General features: G+C 38.0%; 1 protein-coding gene across 1 annotated transcript in view; it reads left to right on the plus strand.

Moving 5' to 3' along the window:
- Window positions 1-27,825, plus strand: part of ERC2 (ELKS/RAB6-interacting/CAST family member 2) — a 384,099-nt gene that overhangs the window by 165,996 nt on the left and 190,278 nt on the right. The window contains exons 3-5 of the mRNA XM_070735759.1: window positions 1,801-1,875; window positions 13,635-13,790; window positions 19,829-19,996. Of these exons, the coding sequence (XP_070591860.1) occupies window positions 1,801-1,875; window positions 13,635-13,790; window positions 19,829-19,996 (399 nt within the window). The remainder of the gene's footprint in view (window positions 1-1,800; window positions 1,876-13,634; window positions 13,791-19,828; window positions 19,997-27,825) is intronic.

Raw genomic sequence — 27,825 nt, forward strand, 5'->3', positions numbered from 1 at the left:
GAATGCAGTTCCGGTAGCAAAATTTGGAGCTCTACCCCAGACCCCCCAATTTGCACTGAAAGATGTTGAAACAAAATGCATAAGCCAAGCCCACAGTGTGGTAGTAAAACGTTTGGTAGCCCATCACTGGCTACGAGCCGGAACGCTAAATTGTTCTTGCAGGGTCAGCACGATTTTGCTGCTGCACCTGTAGAGGTAGCAAAATCACGCACAGAGCTGCAGGTGTGCCCATGTTTCGGCATGTGCGGAAGCAAAAAGGCTCACTGAAACCTGTGATGGGCTATCCTTCCCTATATCAATTCAAGCAGGGAACTCAGCTCAGTTTGCATGCCATGTCTAGTTCCATAATTCCATGACTGCTTGTCATGCATCAAATGAAATGAATTTCAGTGAAATTCATTTCATCTGACTGAATTTCACAATGTTATGTAGTAATAACAGCCAATTTTAAAGGTGTGAGGATGCTCTATGGCTTTTGCCTACTTTTAGGTACCGCTCTAAGGTGAATTTCAGCATCCAGTGATATGAAGCAGGGGGGAGTTTAAAAATACTTATCAGTTATTTATTTCATTTATTTATTCATTCATTTGTCCAATACACAAATACATAGGAAGAAAATAGACATGTGGTAATATATATAAGGGTAAAAGTGAACTTAGAGGAGAAAATATATGAAAGGAAGAGAATATATATGATAGGTGAAAGAAAGGAAAGACAATTGGACAGGGGACGAAAGGCACACCAGTGCACTTATGTACGCCCCTTACTGGCCTCTTAGGAACCTGGAGAGGTCAATCGTGGAGAGTCTAAGAAGAAATGTTGGGGGTTAGGGGTTGACACAATTGAGTCTGGTAATGAGTTCCACGCTTCGATAACTCGATTGTTGAAATCATATTTTTTACAGTCAAGTTTGTTTAAGACAATCCATACTACTATTTATCATGAAGGGCAAGGGAAATAAATGTCCTTTTATAATTTATATTTGATTCAATGAAGTTGAAAATAAGAACTTCCCATAATATTTTTTCTTTAAATCCATTTGCTGTTTAATTTGTTATGAAGTACAGATATCTTATATCATGTTTTAAACTATTTATCAAAATCCTTCAGTCTCGAAAGACCATAGTATCATGCTCTGGATTCCCCAGCTTGGGTACTAATATGGAAGTAAATCTCCTAAGGAGTGAAATGCAAATTTTATAAAGATTTATCAGATTGTGTGTGTGTGTGGGGGGGGGGGGGATGAACCAACATTCAAAACCTACATTAGACAGTTCCACATCAACTTACTATATAATTACTATTCTGGAAATGTCAAATCTGAATGCAATGTCTATAAATTACTTGGTTCCAGCATCAGAGAAAAACAATGCAGCGAAGTTGAGCAGAAATTTTAAATGGCATTTCTTTCTTTCTTTCCTTCTCTCTCTCTCTCTCTCTCTCCTTCACCCCCCACGTCTTTTCCTCTCTCTGTGTGTTTTAATTAGCAACATAATGTACTGCAATTGAAAGACTTATTATTCAATGCTTGGGCAGAGAGGTATCATAATCTCTCTTCGTCCAAATGCAACATGCTGCCTTTGTGACTGCTGACATTAATTATTGAGAAAGAGTTCTGAAATAGCGCATGTATTCGGAGCTTTTGCCTGTAATATAAGATAGAGATGCAAGAAGGATTTTGCGGGCAGTGTTGTACCTGTAGCATTTCGGCTTTTGCATGCCTGAACTGATCTACTGTTTTGTAGATCAAATCATGGAAAGATGAGTCGTCAAGCTTACTTTTATCGTGTCCCTCCACAGGAATTGCACCGAAGGACACAACTTCAGCCTGAGCCAGCAAAGACAAAAGCTCTTCAAACAGTCATAGAGATGAAGGTATGGATGTTCTCCCATGTTTATTCCATGTAAGGCAATGGCCCCGAAATTGCTTGTTGTATGGATAATGGAATTGTCCCTTGCTTTTATTATATGGAATACATGGATTTGTGCAATATGTGTTTATGTTATGTTGCAATCACACCATTTGTTTCCCAGAGAGTGTCAATCAAATTTGTCAGACTCTAAAATGTCTCCTATACAATACATGTAACAGATATTTAAAAGAAATAGGGTTTCTTTAATTAAAGAGATTGTTTTAATATTTTTGCAGTCTTTCCACAATACATGCAATTTTCCCATTCTGTTTGATAGATGTAGCTGTTTTTCTAAACTTGCTTTTAATACATTGTTAGAATTTTTTTTGCAGATTTTTAAAATGAAGGTAGCAATTTTCTTTATTTTAACCATTGCTTTGGCCATTTTGAATGGTATCAAAGCAAGTAAATTATTCTCCATTCTATATTATGTTCACCTTTGTTGTCCTGAATATAGCTAATGCTGTTTCATTAACTGTATAAATTATGAAACAAGTTACCCCAAGTTTAGGTAATGGATATTGAACGAGACAGCAACTTGCAGGTCTAATCACATGACAATAAATTATATGAGGATATCCTTACTTCTGTTAATAATCACAAAAGGGTTTGTGGTCGAATAGGTGCTATTGACATAAGGATCATGAAATTAATGGCCTGCAGTATTTGCAGAACAGCAGTATATTGTTTTTTTTAATGGTTTTCATTGAAGAATTTTATGCAAAAGTAGTTTCTACAATAATAATGGTGACACAATTTTAAGAAAAAGAAAAGAATAAAGAAAAAGTATGACTCAAGAAAAGAAAAAGAGAGAAAAAGAAAATATAAAGAAGCTTCCAACCCTCTTTAAAGAAGTTAAAAATAAATTAATCTCCTGTTCTCATTCTTTAAGATTATATTCTGATTCCATTCTTTCCATATTTTATGCTTTCTAGTCATAAAACCCATAAATCACCAGTTCATTTTTTCCATTTTTAGCAAAAAAAAAATTCATAAAAGATTGTCGGTCATTAATAATTGTACTTGTTTCCTTTTGTCTAGTCAAACAAATCAATTTTGCCATTCTTGAAAATTCTGTCAAATTTCCTGCTGCCAATGTATCCTGCAACTGACAATATACCACTGTACCTGAAAATCTGTTTCTGTTCTGTAATCTTATAATAAAACTAATTTTAGCATTCATAACTTTGGTATCTGAGTTTGGTCTACCTCAAGGGACTGACATCATAGACAAGCATAATTAGGAGTGGAGTGGAATTTTTTTCTTCTCTCTACTGTCTGCTTTATTTGCTATCTCCTCCCTTCTTTATTAGCAATCAGGCAAACAAATTCCTTCCCCCAAATACTAATAGCTACTACTTCAGTTACCACCTTTTGTGACCACCCAGACTTCCTCATACACTTCTCAGTTGCTTTGTCCCCTTTTCTATTCACTTCCTCCTTGAGGTTTGTCATATCTCAGAAGACTTAGTTTCCTTGGCATGTATAGTTTGATTGTCTCTCTGACTTACTTTAGTCATTTCCCGTTCTTACTTCCTGCTTACTTATAATTCATTCCTATTTACATCTTTGATTTGAAAGTACATACAGCCTAGAACTAAGACACCTTAAATAAGATCTAAGTATTGTCCACAAGATCATATGCTGCAACGTCCTGCCTGTTGGTGACTACTTCAGCTTCAGCTTCAACCACAACAACACAAGAAAACACAACAGATTTAAACTTAATATTAACCGCTCCAAACTTGACTGTAAAAAATATGACTTCAGTAACCAAGTTGTCGAAGCATGGAACTCATTACTGGACTCCATAGTGTTATCCCCAAACCCCCAACACTTTACCCTTAGATTATCCACGGTTGACCTATCCAGATGCCTAAGAGGTCAGTAAGGGGCGAGTACAAGTGCACTAGAGTGTCTTCCGTCCCCTGTCCTATTGCTCTCCTATATCTCCTATACCTTTCTTCTATTCCTATATCTCTTCTATTCTTTCATTGATATGTTATATTGGTATATATTCTTTTCTATTCTTTCATAGATATATTTTACTATGAGTATATCCTCTATAACCTTCATTATGTATTTTACTGTGTGTGTGTGTGTGTGTGTGTGTGTGTGTGTATATATATATATATATATTTGTTTTGGTAGATTTTCACGGGTACAGGTATGACGGTCTTGGTATATTAACCCGAACTCAGAACAATCTACATATATATATATATTTATATATATATATACCCACTAAAACTCTCATTGTATATTGGACTAACTAACTAACTAACTAACTAACTAACTAACTAACTAACTAACTAACTAACTAACTAACTAACTAACTAAATAAATAAATAAATTTTAGAATGACGGTTTACAGGCTTGTTTTCCTGCCCATCCATTTCCTTTATTCCTGCAATTATCTCTAGTACTTCTAGTACTTCTTTCTCTTCTACTCTGCTTACCCAGCCATTTCTCCAGATTTTTCATACTTGCCTGGATTGAATTTCCTCCCTGATGTTTATCTCATTGAGTTCATCCAGTTAGCTCAATGAGGAAAAACACAAAAACACAGAAAATGTTTATGAGAATCAAATCTCCCCTGCTTTGATCCTGAGTAGTCTTGCTCCTCAGAGGATTTAAAACCCCATGTTAACAATAAGAATAGAATGCTTAAATCAAGAATAGAATGCTTAAATCAAAGGAAAACATTACTTACTGAGATCCTCAATGAAATTATATATAAATTCACAAATATAAGGTAAGATCACATACAGTATATAAAGAAGGGCATCTGATCCAGTTTCAGGAAGTATTTCCCTGCACTTTCAGAAAGCTAATTTTCAAGAGCATTAATTATCTTTAGAAAGGCTATTTCATCTGCCATCTATCTTCTACATAGAGTACCTACCTACCCATCTATTTACCTATCAACCATCTAAACCTAACATGAAGTAGTTGTAATAAGCTCATTTTGATTTCTAGTCATACTTCAAATGTTAGTAAATGAAAAGTTTAATATCTACACAAAATAACTGTATAGATTTTGCTTGTATGCTCCTATGGATTTAGAAGGCACAGTCCAAACCTGACACATTTTTAAATGATTTCCTTTATTCCTGTTAGAATACCATTTGTACAGGCAACAACACCCCCCCCCCCAAATCTATACCTCACTGATAATCACTTTCAACACATACACTTTTGGAATTTCTGATGGATTTATAATTAACATTATTATAAACTTCTTGTTAATATAATATGGGAACAAGTAGCTGAAATACTTAAAAGGGTAGCCTGGAATCACAGTGTTTGAAATATTAAAGCACTTTCTTGGATGTCAAAACTATGGGTTAATGTTAATGGGATTTCACACGCACACACACACACATACACTCTCACAATTGTAGGAAATGAGCACTTGTATATGGCATGTACATTTCTCTCTGAGAATATATGTTTATACACATGCATGTACACATGCTTTATTGTGATCCACAAGAACACAGATTAAACTGTGCAAGCATAAGCATCAAGAAATACTTTCCTACTGCCACTTTACTCCTAAATGGGAAAACTAAATTTCTCCAACATAGTTAATAGTTGACTTGAACCATGTTCAATCGTTAATTGAAGCACGAGAAAGGTCACTGAATGTAAATTAACAGATGCGTATACAACTGTTAGGAACAAAGAGTTCAAAAGCAAGTGAGTAGAGAAATAGAAAATAAAATGGAAGGGAAAATTTTACTCCATAAATACAGGTAGTCCTTGACTTATGACCACAATTGAGCACAAAATTTCTGTTAAGTGAGACATTTGTTAAATTAGTTTTTCTCTTACGACAAGAAATGTTTAATGACATTTATTGTCATAGTTGTTAAGTGATTCACTAAGCTGTTAAGTTAGTAACCCAGTTCTTAAGTGAATATGGCTTTCCTATTGACTTTGCTCATCAGATGGTCACAAAAGGTGATCGCAAGATCCTGGGATACTATGACCGTCATAAATATGAATTCCTTAGCAAATTTCTGAATCTTGATCACATGACCATGGGGATGCTGCAAAGGTTGTAATCAACGGAAGGTTGCCTGCCACCACCCCTCCTACTGCGCTCCTGGCAGTGGGTGTGGGCGCATGTACATTTGGTGCATGCGCATGCACCCACCTATGCACCCACCTATGCACCCACCTATGCACCCACCTATGCAAATCTCGTGTGAGGACACCCACATGCGTGAGATTTCAGTGATTTTTGCTGCTTTTTTTGCTTCTGCGCATGCGCGGAAGCAAAAAACCCAACAAAAATCGCTGAAATCTCACTTGCACGAGCATTCTCGCACAAGATTTGGCTTGGGTGCATGCACAGAAGCTGAATCTCACACAGGCATGGGCATGCATGTCTCAGGGGCACACAGTTGCTTGTGTATCCCGATTTTTCCTACCAGGATAGAGCACCTGACCCTTTCAGCTGCTGCCCATCACTGATTGTAACTGTAAAAAATGGTCATAAGTCACTTTTTTCAGTCCCATTGTAACTTTGAAGGGTACCTAAATGAACTGTTGTATGTCGAGCACTACTGTTGTTTCTGTGCTTGGCCTCCATTTATCCCCCCTCCCAATTTTTTACTCTTCCGTACATGTTCATTAGACAGACAGTGCAATATGATCAGGTACACTCCATATAAAACGATTGGGGTAGCTCTACCTTTTCAATGTTGATCTCGGATATCAACGCACATTCTGGATGAAGAACGATCCCTGACAGCATGCAAGCTATAACAAAGTCTTAACAGGAAATGTTCAGTAGTAGGTTGTTGCCTGTTTGGACTGGTTCACCCAAACCAGTGGTGGAAAGTTGCCCCCACTCGCTGAACCAGCAGTGATGACCAGCCGAACACATCCCTGAACTGGTCCTCCGATTGCTGCATCTTGAAAGCGGTTGTCAAAAAACTCTCTGCGCATGTGCAAAGGCTTCTGCGCATGCACAGAGTGACATTTCCCTGACATGACATAGGGGAATTTCCAATGTGATGCTAACCAGTAGGGAAGGTAAGTGGAACCCACTACTGGAAATGTTGCATTGTTATCAAATGCTTCATTTTCATTTTGGTGCCTCTTTGAGTCCCAAGTAGAGATAATATAAGGTAAGATAAGCATTTACATAGTCAGGGAAACTTTGTAGTCTCATTTTAAGAAATTATGCACCTTTTTAATGGAAGTGCAATAAATAAAATAAATAGCAATATAAAAACTGAGTTTCATATTGTAGGACAGGAAGTAAGCATATCCAAAATTCTTAAGCAAATGAATTGTTTTGTGGTTTACCCCTTGCTTCTTGCAGACACAACCATCTTTATGTATTGATCCTGCTGTGGCATTTCAGGTATGTTACAGCACTGCTGCTGAAATCTGAGTGTGTAGTGTGCACTGCATAGCTGTCCTTTGTATTAGCCTCTTCTATCTTCTTTTACATCAATTTCTAGATCGTCTCACAGTTGAATATGAACATATTTACTTAGAAGGGGAATTTGGAGTGGAAAATATATAATTTCACCTGATGAGGACAACTGAATGTGGTGTGCATAAAATTTTGGAAACAGATAATATACTTGCCCTCTGTATGAAATGGCTCAATTACAATTAGAGTAAAACAAAATGTATTTGCCAATTAAAATATAGGACAACTTATAAGAAATGTGACTTTACAACTTGCCAAATATATTATCATAAGGTTTTCTTAAAACAACATGAATCTACCATCAACCACTTAACTTTCCTGAACTTTCACAATTTCCCCTAGCCCCTCATTTCATCCATGGTGACGGACACCCATTACCATGTACTGTACTAAATGTCAATGGTAATTTGCTCCAACCACCTCCTGTACAAGATTCATAAAGTTTTATTTGGCCTATATTTGTCCTACAGGCCAAACAGGGATTCACCTGACTTCTAAGAAAATATCTGCAGGTCCTGCTCTTGTCAACAGGTTTAGCTTTACCTCATGACTTTTTAAATTAAATTTATCTTTATCCATAATTTAAGGTTATATATAATCATTTATATATCAGCAAGTCTTTTGAGTAAGTTAGAATAAAAAACTATTTTAAATCTTAACTGCTGAGGAAGCAACCTCTATACTATGCACACTTTGCATTTCTACAAAATAAGAAGACTTTCTGTGAGGGAAATAGGTGATTTCAAAATTTGAGAAACAAACAAACAAACAAACAAACAAACTCTGATGAGCATCTTAGCTTTCATGGACATAAGAAGTTACTAGCAATGATGTCCTTCTCATGTATATAAAATTTAATAGCTGATTACCTGGCTAGTATTTATTTATCCCAATCTTATATTAGACAGGAAAAGGGATGGATTATATCTAATTCAAATCAAAGCAATTTAATTTACATGGTTTTATAAGTATAAGGACTTTGTTCAAATCCCAGCTGGAGGATTTAGAAGCACCAACCCCTGCCTTTGCCACCTCCCGTTTTACCATTTCCTCCAACTGAGCCTGGGACTGGAACATCAATCCCTGAGTTGGCACATATTGTACCTTTTCCAGCCCTGCTGAAATAGGCTGGGTCTCATCTCTGGCTTCCATATCTTTTTGCCTTGGTTTGCATGGTCCCATCCTTGGTGCAATGAGTTGGGGCGAAGGACGATCCTGGGCTGAAGCTTTGAGGTGAAGGTGGGCGATCCGCTTAGGGAGTGGCCCACTTATTGAAAAACTCTGTACTGGTATAATCAGGCTCCCTTCATTTCGTAGGCCTGCTGTGTGAGGAAAGCCTAGGCCTGAGTTGGGGCAAAGGATAATCCTGGGAACACAGGCCGAAGCTGTTCCCTGTGACATAGGGCCACCACAGTGAGGTGGGGATGATCTAATTAGGCCATGCCATACTCAATCAAAGGCCTCTGTCCTGGCCTAATCAGGCCCCCTTTATAGGCCTACTGTGTGAGGGAGGCCTAGATCTTTTCAGAAAAATGTTGAGCTCAATGGATAGAACACGACCGCTGAGTTAGGCTCAATGTACAGAACACGACCATTGTTCTGAAAGGCCATCCCTAGGGATGCTAGGGGTGTCTTACCCCAACAGTATTTTTCACCATAGTAACTCATATGTGTACCAAGTTTGGTTGAAATTGCTTGACGTTTTTCAGAGTTATACTGGAATATTCATACACATAGCCATGCAGGTAGGTAGATCAAAATAACACAAATAATGCAATATTTTTAATTATATAATGGCATACTTTATATAAGACTTTTAGTTCATTAGATCTTCTAGAACACAGATAGACTGCAAATGTGCTTCACGTGAGATTTTCCTTGTGTCCTTTTTTGTGAATGCTTTGTGTGTTTTTGCTTTCTTACAATATCAAACTTCACTATCTAAAGCTTATAATACTAAATCTGTTTTTCCTGAATGTTTTAAATCTTTATGCCTGGTTTAGGAGCTTAAAAGAAAGCAGAGGCTTACAGTCATACTTTTTGAAGATCATTAGATTTAGAAGGAATGCTGTGGAAGATCCAGTGGTTAAGCTACATTTCTACAACCATTAATGATCTCAAGATTTCTTCCTCAGTTTTTTTATTACTTTATCATTGCCCATTAAAAGATTCTTGCAATTCAGAATTAAACACAGAGCTACCCCAGAATATTTAAAGTACTGCAGCACTAAATCATCCATATTTCATATTCCTCATAAAATATTATTATTATTATTATTATTATTATTATTATTATTATTATTATTATTATTATTATTATTATTATTATTTAGATTTGTATGCTGCCCCTCACTCTACCTTAAAGAGTATAGGAGTTTTATTTGGCTGCTATCATTTATATTTACTATAAAGATTATTATTGCTAAAAGCAGACAAAATAATAATCATAATAAACATAACACACCAAACATAGTTCTGGTTGAAAAGGAGAATGTGTGGTTAACTGATGTGGCAATACCAAGAGAAAAACTGAAGAAGATCACACAGTATCACAAAGATACAAAGATCTCAAAGTTTTAAAGCTGAACACTGAAATTGAAAAATTATGGCCTAAACCTGTCCAGTGGTTACCAGCACTTTGGTGCCATACCCAAAAAATATTGGATAGCACTTAGAAAGTCTGTACATTAACACAATTTTCATTTGTCAATTGCAAAACGCCACACTGATAGGGTTCACACACATACCATGCAGATACATTATGAGGTCCTAGGTTCTTAGAAGAATTTAATGTTTATGAAGGCCAAATCAGCTAAAGAATTGACAGCTGTGACTTCACATTGTTCACAACTTCACATGGTTGTGAACAGAAAACAATAATAAAATTTCCATCTGTCAATTATAAAAGACCAAACTGCTTGGATATCCAATTATATTATGACAATACATTTGCACTTCCTGGGTTCCTGGGAAAAAACTTGATGTGTCTGAAGACCAATATCAGCTAAAGAATTAACAGCCATGATTTCAGATTATTGTGTATACAATAATAAAATAAAGGCCCTCAGGGCACTTAGAACCTCTATTCAAATGTTTTGTGTGGGACAACTGACTGTTGCTCTCATAGGATCCAGATTTGGTTTTGAGATGGGTTCCAGGAGAAGCTACCATGTATATTAATTCACTAATCTATTCAGTTTATTGCACCATTTAATTGAAATATTTCAAAGGAGCACATAATGGATTAGAAACATCATAATTTTTCTCAAACATATTCATTATGTATGTTCAGCATGTTCCAGTAGAAAGTACATAATTCTGATAAAGTCATGTTATTCTAGACCTTTTGAGTTCCTCCAAAATAAATTTATCTGAATTAATCAATGACTATTTGGAAAAGCATTTTCTTTTTTAAAATGAAGAAGTAGAGAACTAATGATCCCCCCCCCCCCCAAAATAGCTTTAATATACTCAAATTCTTGGAAATGGCAGGAAAAAATAATTTCTTCCAGCCCGGTGAAATAAAGTTGTATGAATTTTTAAAATCAATTTCATCTGGAATTCCCAGATGATCCCAATACTATCTAGAGCAGTGGTTCCCAACGTGGGGCCCATGCCCCCATAGGGGGGCAATTTTATTTTAAATGGGGACAATTGGAACCTTATTTAAAACAAGTTAATGGTTTTTAAGGTTTCTTCCGTGTGAGTTGGAGTTCACTTTTTGAACACCAACCCAAAAAGAGAATCCAGACACACTGGTAAAAAGCAAAGGCAGTTTATAGAATTCAAAGCAAACACAGGTAACAGAAAATGTCCTTACAAACAGGAACACGCTGAAACTTCAAAGATGTTTCACGAAGGCCATGAAGTAAAACAGGATTCTTGCTGTCAAAAACAATGCTGGAGATAACAAACGTACGCCTCCCCCAAGTCTTCCAGTCTTCTAGGCCACAAGCCAAGATCAGAGACGCCGAGAAGCAAAGCAAGGTCACAGAACTTCCAGTTGATAATGCTCCACATGGCTGAAAGGGCTGGCCTGCCTTTTAAACCCTGCTGAGGAGAACCACACCCAAACCCAGCTTTTGCCAATTCAGTGATGCCAATACCTTTCTAATTGGTCCCATCTCTGAGCTGCACGTCGCTGTCTCATGTCAATTATAGCCTGTGCTTCCTCATCCAATGAGGCCAGGCTACTGGCTGGGGAGAGCCCACCCCCGGGGCTCTCAGGCTGCTCCCCATCATCCTCTTCCTGACTTTCCTCTCCCCCATCTGCCTGGTCCTCCTCCTCCTGTTCACTGTCCTCCTCCTCCGGGCCTGGATCCAGCAGAGACGCAGCCAGTCCCTGAGGAGCCTCAGGCTGAATCACAACAAATAGTAAGAAACATATGTCACCGGGGAGGGTATGAGCATCAGGATTTTAGAAATACTTGGGTGGGGCATGGCCAAAAAAAGGTTGGGAACCACTGATCTATAGCTAATCCTACCGAGCCTCTGAAATCAGCCCCTTCTGGGAAACACTTGAAATAAGTCTGGCAGACACAAAGATATAGCTATAGGAATTTTAGAAATAGTTGAAACTACCACATTTTTATCAGTTGTTTCAGTATTCAGTATGTCCTGAACAGTATGTTCAGGAGCTGCAGTGGTGTAATAGATGGAGTGCAGTACTGTAGGCTACTTCTGCTAACTGCCGTCTTCCTGCAATTTGGCAGTTCGAATCTCAAAAGGCTCATCCTTCCATCCTTCTGAGGTTGGTAAAATGAGAACCCAGATTGTTGGGGGCAATATGCTGACTCTGTAAAATGGCTTAGAGAGAACTGTACAATAGTATATAATGCTAAATGTTATTGCTGTGTTTAAATAAATCTTCAACTGAATCTCAAATATAGTGTCTAGCATCCAAAGGTAAGTCCTGTGACCATGGGGATGCTGCAATGAAAAATTGTCGTAAATCACTCTTTGAAGTGCCTTTGAATGGTCAAATGTTCACTAAATGAAGACTTGCAAGTTGTGGACTACCTAAACTCTCATTCATACAGCTCTCTTTCAGTCCTACTGGTTGAGTATAAGGAAACTTAAGGGAAACTTAAGGGAATACAGTGTTCCCTCGCTTTTCGCGCGGGATGCGTTCCGAGACCTCTCGCGAAAGTTGAATTTCCGCGAAGTAGAGATGCGGAAGTAAATACACTATTTTTGGCTATGAACAGTATCACAAGCCTTCCCTTAACACTTCAAACCCCTAAATTGCAATTTTCCATTTCCTTAGCAACCATTCAGATTATTACTCACCATGTTTATTTATTAAAGTTTATTAAAAAAATATTTATGAAAGGCAGACGAAAGTTTGGCAATGACATATGATGTCATCGGGTGGAAAAAACGGTGATATAGGGAAAAACCCCGCAAAGTATTTTTTAATTAATATTTTTGAAAAACCGTGGTATAGACTTTCCGCGAAGTTCGAACCCGCGAAAATCGAGGGAACAATGGAGCACTCATATTTTCAGGTCAATGCCTGAAGAGGTTAGTCACACATTCATCAATTGTTCTGCCCAACATAAGAGAACAGACGATCTTCTACTTTTCTGCATGTTGCATCAGCATCCTTAATTTCACAGTAGCTGGAAACAGGATGCTTATTTTTCTGTATTGTACAGGAGGGTAGGGAAAGATTCTACACCCAAGTTGAAGGCATTTTGAAATATTTCAATTCATCTCTTAAATTGGCTCCATGTTAGAAAGTAATGAAATAAGTGTGGTATAATGGTGGCTTTCATTTGGTTTGGATCTATTCCATTCTTGTTTTATCTTATTTGAAGAGACCGTTGCCTTTTATATCAGATGTGGTACTGTAGTGAAACAGATGTCTTAAAAAGGTTTTAAACTTTAGCTTTCTCACTGCACAATAAAAGTATAGTTAGACCCAGATTTCTTGGCATTTTCTGGTCCATTTTCTTACACTTATTTTATTGTATGTTCTTTTATTACTTAGCATTGCAGCCTACCTTTCTATTCATAGCACATTCAGAGTGGCTGTTTAGCGGTTTAGGCAAGTGAAAATTTTGACAATAATGCATATATTTTTATTCAGCTATATAATCATTACAACTTTTCCCAGCGCTATTTAAATGAGAAAGTGCTCCAGTTCCTTTTGCCAACTTAGTTCTTCAGATTTATTGCTCTTGTATCACAAGTTACATGTCTGCTTTTCATATAAATAATTTGTATAATAATTGCATACCAACACTTTCTTTACAAAAAACTAGGACACAAAAATAGCTTCCATGGAACGTAATATCAGAGATCTGGAAGATGAAATACAGATGTTGAAGACAAATGGAATTCTCAACACAGAAGATCGAGAAGAAGAGATCAAACAAATAGAAGTTTACAAGAGTCATTCCAAGTTCATGAAAAATAAGGTATGTGCAGCTTAGAAAACAAACCTTATTAAAATTCTGATTTTTTAAAGGAGATTGGTGATTGTACTGTGTCAACAAAAGATCTGAAGAAGAGTATCTAGTATTAAAGAAAACTTTCCTAATAAACAATGTAGATTTCCCCCCATTAGTAATTCACTTGGTGAGAGAAGTTTCCATGTTATATATCAGGTACAGAAGCAACCTTTGTTAGAGCCATGTCAAGCCAGTGTGAAAAATGTGTCTTATTTTGAGGACATTCCCTGGGGGGAAACCATATTAAATTGCCATAGAACTTTTGTCCCTTTGAGTAAAAAATCATGACAATGGCATTCCTGTTATCAGTTCTTGGCCATCTCTCTTTGCTGAGTAATTACAGCAAAGGCACCTGTGGGACTGGAAATCATTCATAGGTCCTTCAGGAGATTTTCCATGTTTGCAACACACAACCATCAATTGTTTGCAATGTTAGGAAGCAATGCAATTTATAACTCTTCAGTTAAGATATGATGCAAGTAGAATAAAATGATTGCAAATGTAGACATAAAATGGTCTAGTGAAGTCTTGTATGTCTGATACTCAAAACTCTAGTGATCGTTATTGACCACTCAGATTTATACTGGGCAGTTGTATAAATATTTTAATCAATTAAAAAATACATTAATAAGCTATTCAAACCTAACCTATATATGGTTCACAAGGACTCATTTAATTCTGATGGTTATACTGTATATTAATTGGAATTCTGTTAACATAAAGAGGAAAATTGTAATGATTTTGTGACTAAGGGACTCATTGCAATAGATTCTGTTATAGAGAAAATCCAAGCAAAATGTTTGTATATGATTATTGGTAACAGCCATCCGATCAGTACTTGGATAATCTTGCCTCATTCTGATGAAAGCCTGCCTAACCTCTGTCAGCAGACCTGTCCTTCTTCTGACAATTGAGATTTGTAGCAAAAGATTGTACTTTTGCCATTCATCACAGGACTTTTCAAGGTGGAAAAAAATATTTATAATGCTGTCAGCAAGGAGATCTCATTATACCCCATCTGTCCAACGTGAGATCACTGATAAGGAAACCCTGATAAATGTAACTTCTGATTGATAGCAAACAGTAGAACAAAGCTCTTTTCATGGTCAACAACTTAAGGTGTTATAATACTCTTTGGGAGGAAAAAGTTTGGATTTAAGAAATAACTATTTAAGTTCTTTACAATTTAAATGGAAGAGCGTATGTTGCTAAAGGTAATCCATTGATTGCCAATTAACTGATTTGTTTGCCGGTTAACTCATTGTCATTTAACATATTGACATAACAAAAACTACTTAATTTTACAACATATGGGCAGTCTTAACCATAGTTTCAACTGGGAAATTGAGCATCCTAGATCCTAAATCCAAAAACACTAGATAATTCCTGGAAGCCTGGCATTTAGACAAATCAGCCATCCACAGCCAGACGGAAATAAATATCATCTACATAACATTAAAAAAAAAACAATAAAAAACCTAAAAAGATAGATCATCAACAATCTACACCCAGATTAAACAGAAATTAATATCAAGTACACTAGACCAGGGGTAGGCAAAGTTGGCTCTTCTATGACATGTGTACTTCAATTCCTCGAATTCCTGAGCTAGCATGATTGGCTCAGGAATTCTGGGAGTTGAAGTCCACAAGTCATATAAGACCCAACTTTGCCTACCCCTGCACTAGACCAATAGTCAAGCAATAACTCAATTAAGGAATTATCCACTTAGACAAATAATCAGACAAACAATAAACCGCAATCTAATCAAGGAACTAACAAAACCACTCCCACTAACAGGACAAGCCACAGAGAGCAAGCTTCTTTCCCTTCTAGAATGGAGGATGTTGCTTAGTGGGATGATGGAATTAGAGACCAGTCATTGCAGTATGCTAATATGTATGACTGCCTTCTCAGTGTTTATTGCTTTTATATCGTTTTCCAAGCAGCAAAAGGTAACAAAGAGCAACAGCATTTTTATTGGTGAATTCTCCTCACTAATCCTTAAGAACATTCTGTTGATACAACCTAGATGAGATCATGAAACAGCCAGGGATAGTGTCCTTCATCATCCTGGCAATGTGAACTGGGTAAGATCATGTAGTATGTGAGGCCTGCTTGAGGTAGGCAGTTTACTGCACACAATCTCTACATGACCTCTGTCTTTACAGTTGGACGATGAAATTTCTGCAAGAAAACAGCTAAACTCTGAAGAGCATGGAGTTCTCCACAATGAATTCTCAAATAAATCTAGTACTATAGCGCATAGAATTTTTAAAGACTTATCAGGTGTGGTCCCACTATTTGAAGTGAAATAGATCTTGTGGCAGAAAGTAGTCATGGGGACTACCTGGTTACTTCTGATGAGAATTTTATTTTAATTGTCCTTTTGGAATTAATGCAGAAAATATTACTTTTTCTTTCTATGACATGCTGGCAGCATCATGTTCAAGATCACTTTGCATGAGAATTCTCTGGAATGAGATTGTGCTATGAGATTCCACCATTGTAGAAAGAGAAAAGCAGAGTTGTTTTAATTGATTTAGTTGTCATTGATGAAAGGAACATCTTAACTGACTTTATGTTAGAATTTATATTACTATACCATGCAATTTGTTTTTACATTTTGCTTATATCATGCTTAATCCTAAGTATTCGTTGGAGAGTTGCACACTTCTCAAAATCAGCTGACTGAATTGGCCTGCAAATAATAAACAAATAAATATGCAAACAAACACTGAAGAAAGGGAGGAAGGGAAAAAAAATGGAAAAAGTATCTCAGGGAATTTTCATGGCACTTTTACATCCCCAAATCTACCATTTGCTCTCCCGTTAGAGACATACGTAGGAACATTTGTTAAAAAGAATTTTACCATCTTGTATGAAGCAGGAAACATTCATCAGAGTAGATCTGAAATGCTTTATTTTGTGAATGGCAAAACTCTTTACCAGCTTGCAAATCATGTTGAGAATAAAAAGAAATATATAGCATACCAGAAATGAAAATGATTCCATATTCGTTGAACAATTGGCTATCAGAGTTTGGTGAGTTGAATCATCAATAAAAATAGGAAGATCCTTTGATAGAGATTAGGTTGTGTGATACCATCTGGGACTAATATAAACCACATGGTGCAGAATGTATTGGTGTCAACTTTCCTTCCATTTGTATTGTGAAATATTACTCTCATCTTATTTTTTTAAGTCCAATTTTGTCTGTAGTGACACATAAAAATTTTTCAGTTTTATTGTCAATGCATTGGTCAATATATCCATTTTCACTTTTCCAAACATATACTATAGTTCAATTATATCCTTTAATAATTTATTCTTTAATAATGCTTTTTTGTCACGGTTATTTTTGATCCCAATTAGTTGTTCCTTTTTTCTGTGGTTCTTTTGGGCAGCATCTGCCTTCAATTAGTTTGAACTTCTCTGAATATGGGAATTGCACTGAGACTTCATTCCTAATCATGTGTAATCCTTATAAATTATTATATATTTTTTTCAAAAATCAAAGAGATTAATGGTTCTGATGTAGATATGTGAGTTTGCATTTTACTTTAAACCAGTGGCTCTCAACCTTCTTAATGCCGCGACTCTTTCAGTTCCTCACGTTGTGGTGACCCCCAACCAGAAAATAATAAAATTATTAGGAAACTCAAGGGTGCGTTGTAACTTATTTCGCTGCCGGTTTGCTTTCTTCTGTGCTTTGTGGCCATGCCTCATGTGTGTGTGTGCACTTTGTGCATCCACGCATGTGCAGTGCCAAATTTCTTTTTAAAAATTGCAACCCCCCCCTCAAAAACCAAGATGGTGACACATGTGCAGTGCTGGAAATGTGGCTTCTGTGCATGTTCAGAAGTTCCCATGGTGCAGATATTTTTTTCCCCCAGTAGTCTATTTGCATGTAGTTGGATCCACCTGGAGACAGGTAGAGGAGCGGTGTCTCAGTTCCTAAGACCATCAGAAATATGTGTTTCCTTTCTGCTATTCCAAAAAAGTTCCACACCCATTTGCACTATTCGGGAGACCCTCCTCAACAACTCTCAGAAAGAGGGCTAATTGACTGCAAGGAATATAAATTCCATTCCTTACCCTTCAGTTAGAACTGAAGAAACCTTTTGGCTGAGAAGCAAAATAACTGGTGATATTGAGTTCAGGCAAATGTCTTCCTTCCTCAGATTCATGAGTATTAACTACTGCACAAAAGTATTATGTGTTTCATGGTTTTTAAGAGAGTAACGACCATAAATAGTAGGAAAAGCACAAATTTACACAGATTTTCCAAAGACATTTGAAAGTTCATATTTAAAGCATAAAGGCAGATATAGACCATTATTTGAAAAGTAAATACTTGAATACTGAGAGACAGTATTCGTAATACAGTGTTCCCTCGATTTTTATGGGGGTTGCGTTCCAAGACCGCCCACGAGGGTCGAATTTCCGCAAAATAGCGGTGCGGAAGTAAAAACACCATTTTTGGCTATGGACAGCCAAAAACTACCCCTACACACCCTTTTTCAAGGCAGCGCAAGGAGCCGGGCTTGAAGTTGGGGGCGGGGAACGACAAAAGTGCGGAGGCCTGCAAAGATTGTTTTGAATGTCGGCTGCCCCTGCCCCCCCAGCGCCTCCAGCCCCCTCGCTGCTACCCCCCACCCGCCCGATCCGCCCTCTCATCGGCTTTCTTGGGACACGGGTCCTTCTGCAGCAGCACTTGTGGCTACGGCTTCTCATCCTCCTCATTCGGCCGCTAGCCTCTCTGAGCACTTTGAGAATGCCCGCCCCGCCCCTCTCACAGTCCCTTAGCTGAGAGCGCTTTTGTCCCAGCTATCAGTGAGGGGGCTGCAGGAGAGGCGGGGCAGGCGTTCTCACAGAGAGGGAGAGAGAGAGGGAGAAAGAGAGAGAGAGAGAAATGATAGAAAAAAGGGGAGAAAAAAAGAGAAATGAGAAAATGATTGAAGCAAAGAATGATAGGAAAGAAAGAGAAAGAGAGAGAGAAGTGACTCTTGGTGATGACGTATGACGTCATCGGGTGGGAAAACTGTGGTATAGAAAAAAAACCACGGAGTATTTTTTAATTAATATTTTTTGAAAAACCGTGGTACAGCCGTTTCGTGAAGTTTGAACCCGCGAAAATCGAGGGATCACTGTACTATCAGAAACGTATTAATCACATACTGCTTGGCTTTACACTCATTTCATAGTATTCATTTAACTGAATATTAAATATAAAATTAAATATAAAAACACTTGAGAGGAGATCAAATTGATGAGACAAGACTAGATTGCCCGGAAATGTTCAAGCAGAGGTTGGACAGCCATCTATCTGAGATTCTTTTAACTTGGATTACTGCACTAAGCGGAATGTTGGATTTGGTGGCCTAAATAGTTTATTAGGTTATTATAATGTTCTAATACTAATTAGCTTGTTCCATGAAATGGCCAGTGATTGGGCCTTGAGTGGGAGTAGGGTTTTATCAACAGTAATCAACAGTATTTTGATTGGCTTCCATTTCCAGGACAAGACCAACAATTCCTATTCAATAGTGAACAAAACATTGAAAGGAAATCTCTTTAGCATTTCCCCTTGATATGTTGAGCATAGATATTTAAATTGGAAAATTCCTCTCTCTAGGCTTTGATTTGTAGTTTTCCCCAATTAGAATTCCATTCTTCATAGTTGGATATTGACCAGTTGGACAAAAGTGTAGCCCTTTTCCCCAACTATCTAAATAAGCTTTGTTCATATCCTTAATACAAAAAGGTAGTTATAGTTTTTTCAAGATTATTATTTTGTAATATTTTACTTTCATGTTGTATGTTGTCTCCAATTTGTTCACTTCACAATGAACAGTAATCTGAAGTTGTCCATCTATAAGTTGTCCAACTGAATGTAATTCAATGTGCTTTTGTCAGCTTCTCCACTGCCCCTAAGAAAATATGGTACTGGTATTTGATAATTAATTAATTGTTAAATTAATTGTTCTCCTCTTTTTTATTGCAGATTGACCAATTGAAGCAGGAGCTTTCAAAGAAGGAATCAGAACTTCTTGCCTTACAAACTAAGCTTGAAACCCTTAGCAATCAGAATTCAGATTGCAAGCAACACATAGAAGTGCTTAAAGAGTCGCTTACTGCCAAAGAACAGAGAGCTGCCATACTTCAGACAGAGGTAAGGTAGTTTCTTAGCATCTAATAATTATTCAGGATAAATGTTTAGTTAATGTAGTGTGTCAGACTTAAAGGTGACATTCAGGTTACAAATCTGTGCAAAAGACAAACTCTGATTTTAAAAAAATGGCTCAAAAGTAGTTCAATGCCAAACAGTTCAATGCCAAGATCAGCTCCCTAATACTTACACATTTTCAACTAACCTTGCTAGCAGATGAGTTTTTGTTGTTGTTGTTGTTGTTGAAATTAGAAGATTTCAGCAGGAAAGCCGCAATAAGAAATTAGAAGATTGCAGCACGAAAACCGGAATAAGTATATGTATCTACAATTTAATTTCACCTTGCTACTAATATATAATTGCTTTCATCTCTCTCTTAAACCTTTGGAATTGGCACATAATTCAGAATGATGTACAGATTAGTAAGCATATAGTAACTGTAAGAAAAATGTTCAAAAGAAGGGCCAAAGGATTGTGGAAAAAATGGGGAAAGATTCTTTTGACTTTTAAAAAGGTTAATATTTTCAATAGGTGACCTCTAAATTTGCTCAAAGCTATTATTGCAAAGAAAGCATTGTTCCATTACTGTCCATCTTCCACCTCCAAAAGAGAAATTGCATAAGGTGGACTTAATATTTGTAATTTCGGGAAAAGTTGTATCAGGAACAAAATTTGGAAGAAAAATAAAATCTTTGAGGGATCACTCAAGTCAGTAGTGGGTTTAAAAACCTTTACTACCAGTTCAGGCATTTGTTTGCATGCATGCATCCTGGGTGGATGGGTGAAGCATCCCGCCACCGCCACCACAAGTTCTAGGAACCCACCGCTGATTTAAGTACTCTCCTCCTCCTGGCTCCAAGATGATTTGTTTATTGTTATTGAAGATGTGACTGTGCGTGTTAAAAACCTGTGTTCCGCATTGCATTCTTCCCTGCCCCCTTCTCCCAATTTCTGTTGCTTTTGAAGTGGACAAGGCCATTGGAGCTGTGAGTTCCGCCACCTGTTTACTGGATCCGTGTCCCTCCTGGCTGGTTTCGGCCAGCAGGGAGGTGACACGGAGCTGGGTCCAGGAGATTATCAACGCTTCCTTGGGGAGGGGATCCTTTCCATCATCCTATAAAGAGGCGCTCGTGCGCCCCCTCCTCAAGAAGCCTTCCCTGGACCCAGCCGTTCTTAATAACTACCATCCAGTCTCCAACCTTCCCTTTATGGGGAAGGTTGTCGAGAAGGTGGTGGCACTCCAGCTCCAACGATCCTTGGAAGAAGCCGATTATCTAGGTCCCCAGCAGTCGTGTTTCAGACCCGGTTACAGCACGGAAACTGCTTTGGTCGCGTTGATGGATGATCTCTGGCGGGCCCGGGACAGGGGTTTATCCTCTGTCCTGGTGCTTCTTGACCTCTCAGCGGCTTTTTATACCATCGACCATGGTATCCTTCTGCGCCGGCTGGAGGGGTTGGGAGTGGGAGGCACTGTTCTCCAGTGGTTCTCCTCCTACCTCTCCGGTCGGTCGCAGTCGGTGTTAGTGGGGGGTCAGAGGTCGACTCCAAGGTCTCTCCCTTGTGGGGTGCCTCAGGGGTCGGTCCTCTCCCCCCTGCTATTTAATATCTACATGAAACCGCTGGGTGAGATCATCCAAGGGCATGGGGTGAGGTATCATCAGTACGCTGATGATACCCAGCTTTACATCTCCACCCCATGTCCAGTCAACGAAGCAGTGGAAGTGATGTGCCAGTGTCTGGAGGCTGTTGGGGCCTGGATGGGTGTCAGCAGACTCAAACTCAACCCGGATAAGACGGAGTGGCTGCGGGTTTTGCCTCCCAAGGACAATTCCATCTGTCCTTCCATTACCCTGGGGGGGGAACTTTTGACCCCCTCAGAGAGGGTCCGCAACTTGGGCGTCCTCCTCGATCCATAGCTCACATTAGAGAAACATCTTTCAGCTGTGGTGAGGGGGGCGTTTGCCCAGGTTCGCCTGGTGCACCAGTTGCAGCCCTATTTGGACCGGGACTCATTGCTCACAGTCACTCATGCCCTCATCACCTCGAGGTTCGACTACTGTAATGCTCTCTACATGGGGCTACCTTTGAAAAGTGTTCGGAAACTTCAGATCGTGCAGAATGCAGCTGCGAGAGCAGTCATGGGCCTACCTAGGTATGCCCATGTTTCACCAACACTCCGCAGTCTGCATTGGTTGCCGATCAACTTCCGGTCACAATTCAAAGTGTTGGTTATGACCTTTAAAGCCCTTCATGGCACTGGACCAGAATATCTCCGAGACCGCCTGCTGCCGCACGAATCCCAGCGACCGATTAGGTCCCACAGAGTGGGCCTTCTCCGGGTCCCGTCAACTAAACAATGTCGGTTGGCGGGCCCCAGGGGAAGAGCCTTCTCTGTGGTGGCCCCGACCCTCTGGAACCAACTCCCCCCGGAGATTAGAACTGCCCCTACTCTCCTTGCCTTTCATAAACTCCTTAAGACCCACCTGTGTCGTCAGGCATGGGGGAACTGAGACATCTCCCCCGGGCATATACAATTTATGAATGGTATGTGTGTATGTATGTGTGCTTAGAAAATGGGGTTTTTAAAATGTTTTTACTAGAAATTTAGATTTGCTGAAATTGTTTTCTGTTATTCTGTTGTGAGCCGCCCCGAGTCTGCAGAGAGAGGGGGCATACAAATCTAAATAAACTAAACTAAACTAAACTAAACTAAACTAAACTGCTAAATTTCAGTCTCCTTGGTGATATATCTTATTTCCCAATTTTGCAAAATCTTGAGTACAGTGGTGACTTTGAATAAAACTATTCACTAGTTACAAGGGTTTACATGTGCACTGTTGTCATGGCATAATATATCAAGATGTAATTTCCAAAATCATTGAATACCTTACCAAGGGCAAGAGAAACTACTAAGTAACAGGGGTCTTCAAACTTGGCAACTTTAAGACTTGTGAACTTCAACTCCCAGAATTCTCCAGCCTGCATAATGTTGTCATAACTAAAAGATGCAAATACAAATGTGTTTGTTGCTTTAATAAATTTGATGTGAAAAATCTTAAGAAAAATAGGCCAGTAAATTGAAAATTCCATTATACTCCATGCATTGTTGAGGGTGTTAGTTATAGTTTTGCAATTAACCCTTTGCATTGATATGGATTTTTAACACAGGATTCTGTGCTGTTTTATAAGAGAATTTACATTTAACCTCTTATTTTAAGATCATGCTGATATAGTCATTTAGTTTTATTATTCCTTAAAATTGGTGACAAAGAATGTGTAATTGCTGACTATGTTTTCTTAAGCAGTCTGTAGGGATTTGGTAATTAATTACTGCAAACAGTCTAAGTAATTATAAGAACTATCATTATAGCAAATTAAGCAGGAAATCAATTGAAGCATGGTTTCAATTTGTAGAGTATCTCTGACATTTCTTTGTTAGAATAGAGGTAGCTTTTTAAAAATACAGAACCATTTGATGACAAACCAAGTGTAAAATTAGTAGTCATTGGAAAGGAAATGCTGCAAATGTTAAAACATGCCTTATCAGGAACTGAAGTTAATGAAAATGATTCCATAATTCTATGAAGAATTATTGCTGTATACTGCATATTGATTTTTTAAAATGAAACCGAAGCAGAAAATAAGATAAAATTTCAGGTGTCTTGATTTTAAATAAATACACTTTTAATGCAAACTATCTTTATATAGTAGTTACTTTGTTATCCTTTATAGGAAACAGGTAAAGAGAAGTGCAGAGAAGGCTGTTTCTCAAATCTAATTTAAATGTTAAACTTATTAAATATCAAAAGCAGCTTTTGAATCAATTCAATAGAAATATATGTGTGAATGTGTGAACAGAGAAGGGACATAACCTCTCAGAATACCCGTGGAAGCATTTGAAATTTTGCAAACATTCCATAAAAAAAATAGAAGGATGTCAGAATGATAGAGGGACAACTATAAAGTAATTATCATAGTAATTATTTATTTGTAAAACTGCCCAACTGAGAACAAAATGAAACACAAACTCCATAAGTGAAAAATAAAAAACCACAAAAAGGAATAAACAAAACCCAGAAAAGGTTTTATTTCCTTATTTTTTATTTATTTCTAAAACATACTGTAACGCTCCGAGTCTTCAGAGAGGGGCGGCATACAAATCTAAATAATAATAATAATAATAATAATAATAATAATAATAATAATAATAACAACAACAACAACAACAACAATAATAAATAAATAAATTCCAACAAAATAAGATTTTTTTTAAACAATTTTTAAAACTATAAAAAAGGCATTAAGGCAACTGGATCACTGGGTAAAGACAGACAGAAGGCAGATCTTTTTATTAGAATATTAAAAATTACATAGTATCAGTCCAGGTAGCTATAATTCTTTAAAAAAATGAAATATGATTTTTTTGTGTAAAATGTCACTTCTAACAAAACTCCACTGTTTGCCCCTAACACCACTCTCCCTAGAAGTTAGGAATGTGGTCACCAGAGATGACTGCTGTATTGTATGTGAGATAAAGACCGTGAAATTCTGAATAACAGTCCATAAAAAGCAACTGCACAAAAGTGCAAAGTTTGTATGTCCCATGTGTGGCCTTCTCATTACCACTTGTTACCTACTGTGGGAAGCGTTTCATTGGATATTATTTTTTCTTAGAATTTAGAAAACATGCCTCAGGATATTCAGGCTAAAATTTGCAACTAGATGTTTTGTGGGTACATCAAGGGTGAGTTCTAACTTACGTCGCCGCCTGTTCAGTTCTTCCCACTCTGTGTTGGCGCATGTGTATTGTTCATTGAGTGGCTCTGCTGCACGGGGGCATGCGCAGTACCAAAACCAAGCTTTTGCGTATGTGCAGAAGCCAAAAACAAGATGACGGTGCCCATGGACTAGTACTGAAAGAATCGGCTCCGCGATGTCGTCACCGGTTTACTAATGGCTCTAAAGCAATGATTTTCAACCTTTTTTGAGCCGTGGCACATTTTTTACATTTACGAAACCCTGGGGCACATTGAACGGGGAGGGAGGCGGCTAAAAAAAATTTGGAAAAAAATTCGCTCTCTCTCTCTTCCTCCCCTTCACTCTATTTCTTTTTCCCTCCCTCTTTCTCTCCCTTCCTTCCTCTTTCTTTCTCTCTCTCTCCATCCCTCTTTCTTTCTCTTCCTTCCTTCCTCTCTTTTTTGCTCTCTTTCTCTCTCCCTCCCTACATCCCTCTATGTCTTTCTCTCTCTCTCCTTCCCTCCCTCTCTTTCTCTCTCTCTCTTGCTTTCTTTCTCTCTCTTTCTCTCTATCTCTTTATCTCTCTTTTGTTTTCTCTCTCTCTCTTTCTTTCTCTCTCTCTCTCGTTCTCTTTCTCTTTCTCTCTCTCTTTAGATCTCTTTTTTTCTCTCTCTCTTTCTCTCTCTCTTTCTTTCTCTCTCTCTTGCTTTCTTTCTCTCTGAGCTTCACGGCACACCTGACCATGTCTCGCGGCACACTAGTGTGCCACGGCACACTGGTTGAAAAACACTGCTCTAAAGAACTGATTAGGACTGGTAGGAATCCACATAACACTGTTGGCTCATGTTTACTGTTTAATCTATTGATGTTTCATTTCCCCACCCTCTTTAAGTACTATTTGGTAAATAGCTTTCTATCTCATGTTTGCAACTTTGAGTGGTGTACAGAGTTAAAAAGACAAAACAATGCAATAAAATTATAAAAACCCAGCAAAAAAACCACTAAAAGCTATTAAACCCAATAAAATCCATTAAAATTCATTTGAATGTGATTGGTGAAAATGATTAATTTACTTACTGATGCAGATTTATTGCAATCCAGTCATACATATTTAGGTGAGGTGATATGGTTTCCTTTAAACTCGGATCCCTTCATTTTGTGCCTTGTTTCTGATTTACTATTGTTAATGTTGTTTATTATGGTCGTGAGTTTTACGAGAGGTTGCATCTATATTTATTCATTTTGAAAATATTCATGCAAGATAGTTAGGATTCTGAATTTATAATTAGGATTCTGAATTAGGAATTCTGATATCAGGATTCTGATATCAGGATTCTGATAATTAGGATTCTGAATTCATCCAAGGGCATGGGGTGAGGTATCATCAGTACGCTGATGATACCCTGCTATACATCTCCACCCCATGTCCAGTCATTGAAGTAGTGGAAGTAATGTGCCGGTGCCTGGAGGCTTTGGGGGTCTGGATGGGTGTCAACAGACTCAAATTCAACCCTGACAAGACAGAGTGGCTGTGGGTTTTGCCTCCCAAGGACAATTCCATCTGTCTGTCCATTACCCGGGGGGGGGGGCAAATTATTGACCCCTTCGGAGAGGGTTTGCAACTTGGGTGTCCTCCTCGATCAACAGCTAACATTAGAGCATCATCTTTTGGCTGTGGCGAGGAAGGCGTTTGTCCAGGTTCGCCTGGTGCACCAGTTGCGGCCCTATTTGGACAGGGAGTCTCTGCTCAGTCACTCATACCCTCATCACCTCGAGGTTCGACAACTGCAACACTCTCTACATGGGGCTACCTTTGAAAAGTGTTCAGAAACTTCAGATCGTGCAGAATGTGGCTGTGAGAGCAATCATGGGCTTTCCCAGATGTGCCCATGTCTCATCAACACTCCGCGGCCTGAACTGGCTGCTGATCAGTTTCCAGTCACAATTCAAAGTGTTAGTTATGACCTATAAAGCCCTTCATGGCATTGGACCAGAATACCTTCGGGACTGTCTTCTGCCGCACAAATCGCAGCAACCAATTAGGTCCCACAGAGTGGGCCTTCACCAGGTCCCATTGACTAAACAATGCTGTCTGATGGGACCCAGGGGAAGAGCCTTCTCTGTGGTGACCTCGGCCCTCTGGAATCAACTGCCCTCGGAGATCAGGACTGCCCCCACCCACCTTGCCTTTCGCAAGCTGCTGAAAACCCACCTATGCTGCCAGGCATGAGGAAATTGATAGAAACATAGAAACATAGAAACATAGAAGACTGACGGCAGAAAAAGACCTCATGGTCCATCTAGTCTGCCCTTATACTATTTCCTGTATTTTATCTTACAATGGATATATGTTTATCCCAGGCATGTTTAAATTCAGTTACTGTGGATTTACCAACCAAGTCTGCTGGAAGTTTGTTCCAAGGTATACCCATTAGCTATCATGGTTTATGTATGGTTTGTTTGGGTTGTGTGATTACTTTTTATTATAAGGGTTTTAAATTGTTTTTAAATATTCAATTTGTACACTGTGTATTGTTGATTTGAGCCGCTTGGAGTCTTTGGAGAGGGTTGGCATACAAATCTAATAAATAAATAAATAAATCTAATAAATAAATTATTATTAATTATTATTATTATTGTGTATTTCTTAAGTTGCCAAAGTCAGAAATGTCTTACTAGTAAAAATAAAAGATTTTTCAGAAGAGTAGATTTAGTGGATGGGTTTTAGTTAGTGGTCCTATGCCTAGACAAACTTTGATTGAATCAATCCAGTGGCTATTTGTTTGTTTGTTTATTTTATTGGATTTATATGCTGTCCCTCTCTGAAGACTATGTTGTATCAGAGATGCTACAAATAGTTAAAATAATTGTCATGGTAACATACATATTTTTTTCCTAATTATTATGATCTTTCCACTCCGACTAATATATGCCGCATCTGTTATTTTTCAAAATGCTAACTTTTAAAAAATGAATTTCTATATATTTATTTATTTTGTCAAACATGTGTAAGATTACAGACAAAGTATAAACATTAATATGAATATATAAAAAGTATAAGCATGGCTTAGAGTTTATGATATTTTACAAATACA

This window comes from Erythrolamprus reginae, chromosome 2, assembly GCF_031021105.1.
Source record: "Erythrolamprus reginae isolate rEryReg1 chromosome 2, rEryReg1.hap1, whole genome shotgun sequence".
Classification (NCBI taxonomy): Eukaryota; Metazoa; Chordata; class Lepidosauria; order Squamata; family Dipsadidae; genus Erythrolamprus; species Erythrolamprus reginae.